We start from the raw sequence: 6758 nt of genomic DNA, 5'->3' as shown, positions 1-6758 counted from the left end.
AGGAGACGTCCTACAGTGGCGTGGGACCTCTGAGGGTGTGAGACACAGACCTCCTGGGTTTTTTCTAAACTTTTCATTGTGAGCGACTCCCCTGTTTCCACACTGCGTTGCATTGTGGGACAACAGTGTCCATCATGGTCACACTCACACAGATGGATGTTACCAAACAGTTAAACTCATATGAGGTCAGACGAGTGAGAATCTCAGTACGGCTCCTCGGCCAGACAGCTCGCCCTCGTCCTTGGATGACCTTGGATGATTGATAAATAAATACATACAATAAATATAAGTATTAATATTTATTTATTCGAGCACACTGCTTTGATTAGGCTTATTCTTTAACATCAATCATAACACTCAACCTTGTGCTTCACAGGGTACATGAGTGTGTCCTTTACCTTTGGGACGCAGCTCAAATACACACTTTTCAAAGTTGACCGCATTATATACTTCTAAATTAATAACAACTTGAGATATAAAAAGCTGAATAGTTGATAAGTGCATGTTTGCTGATCTCAGTCTGCATGGTGAGAAGTCGAAGTTTGCATCATTTCCTAGTGTGGAGGTGAGACGACTACATCTCCAAGCACACACACAAGAGAAGGGATGCAGCTGTGTGTGTGCGCGCGCGTGTGCGTGTGTAAGTGCGTGTCTGTGTGTGTCTGTGTGTGTGCCTCGGAGGATCTCATCTCTTCACTTACACTCAGATGTGATACAGAGCTAAATATTTTATACGTGACAAGATGAAACATCAAGAGGTTGGCTTTTCCAAACAATTACACATAATGAACACGGCTCTCTGGTAACATGGCGGAAAGCTCTTTTCCTCGGCAGCAAATGGAGAAGGTGAAATGTGAACGGCTGTATTGGCGCTCCGCACTCCCGATCCCCAAATCCAGGCCCACAGTTTACACAGCGCCGACGGAGCCCGGTTTGAATTGACAGACGTGCGCGGCAGCCAATCAGCGCTCGCCTTTCGGCAAAACCGTGTTGATTCCAGCGCCGTGACCAATCAGCGCGCTTCTCCGCCGCCGCGTGCGTCATCAGAGCAGAATGTGAATGTGGGCTGCTTGTTGCCGTCCGCACTCCGCTCCCATCCCCCAACCTCAGCGAGCAATGGCGGCTGCTTTTTTGCCGCTTTGTCCTTCTCATGTTCAGCTTGTAAAAGCCATGAGTGCTAAGCTCGGTAAGGAAATACGTGTTTGCCCTTGTGTTTCATAAGAATGCGCGTCCGTTCATGAGCACCTTCTCCTCGTGTTCGCTCCGTCTCATCGCATGTCTGTCTCATGTCGCGCTGCTTTCTCTCCTCCTCCACGGCAGGACATATCTGGTGGGTTCTAACAATGAAGATGGAGGAAATGAGGCCACCGGCTCTGTACTGCAACCGCTCACTGAATGCGAGGGTTGATTGATAAGTTGTGAGCCAGACATATAAGGAAGTGAGCTGCGGGGCTGTGGTGTTTGTTCTTCTGTGGAAGTCAAATCATTCATCACAGCGACGAGACTGCAACTTCACAAGTTTGACACTCTTGTAGTCGTACAACATGGACAAACAAGGCGAACGTGCAGTTATTATGTATTTGCATAAAAAAGGTTTAAAGCCCAAAGCTATCCATGATCACATGATGGCCACCCTGGGGAAGGATGCCCCCTCCTATGCCACAGTAAAGAGATGGTCAGCAGAGTTTAAGCGAGGGAGGCAGAGTCTTGAAGATGACCCCCGCACCGGAAGGCCTGTCACGGCAACGACACCTGAAATGGTCCAGAAGATCCATGACATGGTGGTGGCTGACAGCCAGTTAACTGAGCGGCATATTGCCAATACAGTGGGCATCTCCCAGGAGAGGGTTCACGCCATTATCACTAATGATCTGGGGATGAGGAAGGTGGCGGCCCGGTGGGTTCAGAAGCGCTCCAGGCACAGCTTGCCCCAAGTAAGCCTGAGCACCATTCTCTCTCTCTCTCTCTCTCTCTCTGTGTGTGTGTGTGTTTCTGTATGCTCTGTATTGTGTTTATACATCGACCTTGGCGCTCGAATTTATGAGCTCTGGAGCAGGAAAAAAAAGAAAAAGCCGAAGCCCTCTCGGAGTGTCAAGTGCGCACATACACAGATGAGTGAGGGAGTTTCAAACATGGTCGTCGGGAAGGGGCGGGGCCAGCGGGCTGTGATGAGACATGGCCGCTCCGCTCTGTTTATGCCTTTTGTCCGTCTGATAACGGGCAGATGGCGGCGGAGGAGCGGCACGTAGCCCCGTTAAACGCCTCAGCGCCACACACCGTGTTCCTCCCGTCGACATTTTACTTCTTTCCCCCCAAAATGTTCCGTCTATATTCCCCCGTCGCGTCGGTGGGCGGGACGAGCGCTCCGCATTCGCCTTTTGACTCGACGAGATGAACATCAATCAATCACATTTTGACACTACGTCAACCGAATCGCGATCTGTGACACATTTTGATGCGTAACTCGACGTGGAAACGTGTTTGCTCGACACCGCGGGCCGGGGCGACCTCTGTCGTGGGCGGCTCTAGCGGTTCGGTTCGGTTTTTCCCCGTTCAAACGGTCTCTTTTGTGGGCAGAGGACAGTTGCGGTACCGGGGCTGAATCAGACGGACAGGAGGGGGCGTGGCCTCCGGGTTTAGAAATCCTACCCATTGTTCCACTCCAGCGCGCGGAGAGAACACCTCTGTGCCGCGCTCAGCCAATCACAGGCCGCCTGCCTCAGCCTGGCTCCGCCCACCAGCCTATATTAAAGGCTCGGCCGTGAGCAGCGTTGGCCACTGGCACAATATAACACTGATTGATCCGTGAACCAGCAGAGGGATTTACTTTATTCAACCTTTCAGTTCAGCCGTCCTTTATTTTATTCAACTAAACAATGGCAGACACGCAGGTCGACACCGGCAAGGATATCTCTGCCAAGGTAAGCCGACCTGCGCCCCCCGGAGCCCCGCGGACTCGGAGGCGCCTCTCCGCTCTCACCTCCGCTCTTTAAAGCGCTCCTCTCTCCTCTCTCCTCTCTCCCCTCCGCGGCTCTTGGCGCTCATTCGGGCTCGGTCGGTGCTCCGGAGCCTGCCGGACAGCCGGAGCGGGGAAGGGGGGCGGTGGAGGTGGATCCGGGTGGGTGGGGGAGCCGGTCTCCGCGGCTGGCTGGCTGGCTGGCTGGATGGACGGACGGCGGTGGGGGGGATAAAGCGCGGGGGTCTCGGCTCCGCAGATTGGAGCCCGGCTGCGCTCTCATTGTCCGGAGAGAGGAGCAGTCTGCGCGGGTTCTTTGTTTATACAAGCGCGTCGGTTCCTCCGCTGGAACACACACATCCACGGGACGGAGCAACATCACACACACATACTTCCCGGGGTTTAGGCTCGTTCCCTCTCATTTCTCAAGCGACGCACCAGTACTGACATGAATTCTCTCTCACACACACACACCTTCGTGTGTCTTCATTCAGGTCCGCCGCTGCTCTCTGAACGTGAACGTTATTTGCTCTCCTGTCGGTTGATGAGCAGCGCGCCGCTCCTCGGAGCCTCCAGCTGGGCAGCGGGCTGAAGTTCCGTCCGTCTGAATGGAGATCATTCACACTGACGGCAACTTTGCTCCCGCCAGTTGCGTCGCCGGTTTGCTCTTATTTACTTCTCTGTGCGCCGTTTCCCCGGGAGCGGACAACCTGCGCCGCTTGACCCGGTTTGTTTACCGATTCGGAAGGTCGGCGGACGGATTCACGGCGTCCACGGAGCCGCGCGCGTGTCGGTGGCTGCTTCCGCTTCTTCTTCATTATTATTTTTGGAACATAATTGTCGAGTGTGTTCATATCTCAGGGGAAAGTTTTTTCTTTCTGTAATGCCGCCCGCTGTGTGTGTGTGTGTGTGTGTGTGTGTGTGTGTGTGTGTGTCTCAGTGTGTGCGTGTGTGCGCGCGCTGGGTGAAGGTGTGATGTGACGCTGGTTCTCTTTGTAATCCGTCTGTATTAAGCCTCTGTGTGTATTTATGGGAAATTTGGTTCTGGTTGGACTTTGGATCTGATCCGGTGAAACTTTAATAGCCCCGTGGGGGGGGGGGGGGGGGGGGGGGTGGCAGAGAGAACAGAGCCTCAGGGTAACGAGACAAACTGTAATACGAGACCGAGATTAATTACGAGTTACTAAAATACATACGACACACACACACACACACATTCAGACACACACTCACACGGGGTTAAAAAGTTGGGAGCCAAAGTGTTAAACTGTGATAATCCGGGTCACTATTTATAGTTGGAGGCGTTTTTACGCACCAGCGCCTTTTTACGCGCAGCACCAGAAGGAGCGGGGCCGCGGGGATTTAAACCGAACCTGCGCGCTGATCCATCAATAAGACGCTCCGTGTGTGTGTGTATGTGTGTGTGAGAGCGGACTGACGGATGAGCCGCACGGAGCGCAGCGGCTTTCCGGTCACAGAGACAAAGGAGCTCAGATGCTCGCGTGCCGGTGTTCGGTTCCGGTGCCACCGCTGTGTTGTGTGTCGCTCCTCCGGGCTCTCGGCTGCCATGTGTCGTCTTCTATTGTCCTCCTGCCTCCGTTACAACAAGCGGCGGCGGTGGCGGCAGCAGCGTGCGCCGCGACGCGACGCGCCGCGCCGAGCTGCCGCCTCCCCCTCGCCTCCGTCCCTCCTCCTCTTCCTCCTCCTCCTCCTGCGCCTGCCTTCTGTGTTATTTTAAACGGAGCGGTGCATCCTGGGTATTGCAGTGCCTCTCCCGGGCGTGTCTCGTGACATATGGCGGCGGTAGCAACCCTTGAAAGACTACAATACCCAGAATGCCCCAGGGGCCACATCAGAGGTATCAGATTACAGCGCGCTGGAGTGGGGGGGAGAAGGGGGCGGGGCTTCACCCTGACAGCAGAGAGCTGAGTGATGTCTGAGGATCTGGAGAACCTGAAGATGTTTCATGGTTTTAAATCCCTTTTCTTCTTGTGATCTTCCAGGACCTGAAAGAGAAGAAGATGCTGGAGGAGAAGGAGAACGGCAAAGAAGCTGCCACCAACGGAAAGGTGCGCCGCTTCTTCCTCTTCTTCTTCTTCCTTTCCTGTCTGTAGCCAGACTGACTTCCTGTCACGGCTCGGTCGCTCGTTTCCCTCCCTGACATTGATTGATGATTTATTTTCCCCCTCCAGGAGAACGAAGAGAACGGAGAGCCCGACGCAGATGAGGAAGAGGATGAAGAAGATGTTGATGAGGAGGACGAGGAGGATGATGGAGAAGGTGCCCAGGGCGTCTGAGGGGCTCAGGCATGTAGAGCGGCTCCACAGGGCAGCACTGACTCTGTGACTTTCACCTTTCTGCAGGAGAGGAAGACGAGGATGACGACGACGAAGAAATCGAGGGCGGCACGAAACGGGCAGCCGATGACGAAGACGACGACGACGAGGTGAGGCCGTGACCTTTGTTGACCCCAGGTAGACCTAAGGTGCAGCGTCTGAGCCCCACTCACCTCACACCGCTTCTCCTCGCTCTCCTTTTACAGGACGAGGTTGAAACCAAGAAGCAGAAAACCGACGATGACGATTGATGCGTTTTCCCCCGCGCCATCCTGCTGAACCACTTCCTGGATCTTCACCTTTGACCCTTTTCCTGTCGGAGGTGGAGGTGCTGGAGGACTGATTTAAGAAAAGAAAAATAATAATTAAAAAAAAAAATCCAACATGGTCATTAGCAAGTAGAGTTCAACCTCCATGTCCACGCCATCGCCCCGGCAACCAACCGCCACACATTTTCTAGAGGAAATCCGCCACCACAGCCACGCAGAATCCGGCTCAACCTTCTCGACAACGCAAAAAGGAGAATTTGTTTGTATTTTTCTTTACATTTTATATTTTTGTACATATTGTTAGGAGGGCGCTTCGTTTCTCTCGGCAGCAGCGATCGATCGCCTCAGACCAAATCGGTGCTTCTTTATGAAAGATTTTACTTGGTTGACCATGTTACAATATCTCAACAGATAATTCAAAGCATATAGAAACATTAAAAACAAACCTCTTAAAGCCGTTGAACTCAGAGCATTCCAGTAAATTTAATGTATGTACTTTAGCTGTACCATAACTAGTTTGTTTGTATGGGAGGGAAAGGCCAAAGAAAAGGAGCCTCTTTTCTTTTTCCTTTGTTTTTTTGTCAGCGACTTTTTTCTTTGATGACGGCCTGTTTTGATGTATGTGCGAAGTTTGTTGTTTGACAATAAACCGGACTTTTATTTTGTGAGTTGTACTTTGCACCTCTGTGTGTTTCTTCTTCTCCCCTTGTGGCCGAGCGGTGCGATGGAACCCGGCCTGACGTCTGTGGAGCTCCGGGTTCCTCTTGGTTCCTCTGGACCACCGGCTGATCAAAGCCTGCATGAGCAAAGTGTCAGTAGGAGGAAATGGAGAGGAGCTGCAGCCTCCTCCTCCTCCTCCTCCTCCTGCTCTTGCTGCTCTTCACTCCAGCTTTATTGTTCTTTCGGTGAAGGAAATACAAACCAAACACTCCTTTATTCCCTTAAATGGCAATATTCCCCATATCTGCATAACTTTACATATATTTATCCATTATCTTTGGATTTTAGAATTTTAAAGAAAGTCTCACACTGAGCCAGCAGAGGGCGCCAAATACATGCAATTAGAATGTGTTAAAATAAAACATTGAACTTAACCCAGATGAGCATTTTCACTCACAAAAGCAATTTATTCTATACTGACAGAGAAAAACAAACCTCATCCATAGTTTCTCATCTCCTGAGAGGATCTGCTGTTTC

General features: G+C 52.0%; 1 protein-coding gene across 2 annotated transcripts; it reads left to right on the top strand.

The window, feature by feature from the left end:
• The first annotated feature begins 1102 nt into the window (after window positions 1–1102).
• Window positions 1103–6235, top strand: LOC142990075 (protein GVQW3-like). Of its 2 annotated transcripts, none has more exons than XM_076139811.1 (5): window positions 1103–1934; window positions 4960–5025; window positions 5149–5236; window positions 5320–5402; window positions 5499–6235. In XM_076139811.1, the coding sequence occupies exons 1-5, from the start codon at window positions 1545–1547 to the stop codon at window positions 5541–5543; spliced, it is 672 nt and encodes a 223-aa protein (XP_075995926.1). In that variant the 5' UTR covers window positions 1103–1544; the 3' UTR covers window positions 5544–6235. The 2 variants fall into 2 exon arrangements, with proteins under 2 accessions (XP_075995926.1, XP_075995927.1); XM_076139812.1 differs by lacking the exon at window positions 1103–1934 and adding an exon at window positions 2763–2921.
• Window positions 6236–6758: the final 523 nt, after the last annotated feature.

This window comes from Genypterus blacodes, unplaced genomic scaffold, assembly GCF_046128005.1.
Source record: "Genypterus blacodes isolate CSIRO-AG114 ecotype Tasmania unplaced genomic scaffold, CSIRO-AGI_Gbla_v1 ptg000457l_1, whole genome shotgun sequence".
Lineage (NCBI taxonomy): Eukaryota > Metazoa > Chordata > Actinopteri > Ophidiiformes > Ophidiidae > Genypterus > Genypterus blacodes.
The sequence above is the reverse complement of the archived record's forward strand: the minus strand, read 5'-3'. Positions and strand labels throughout refer to the sequence as shown.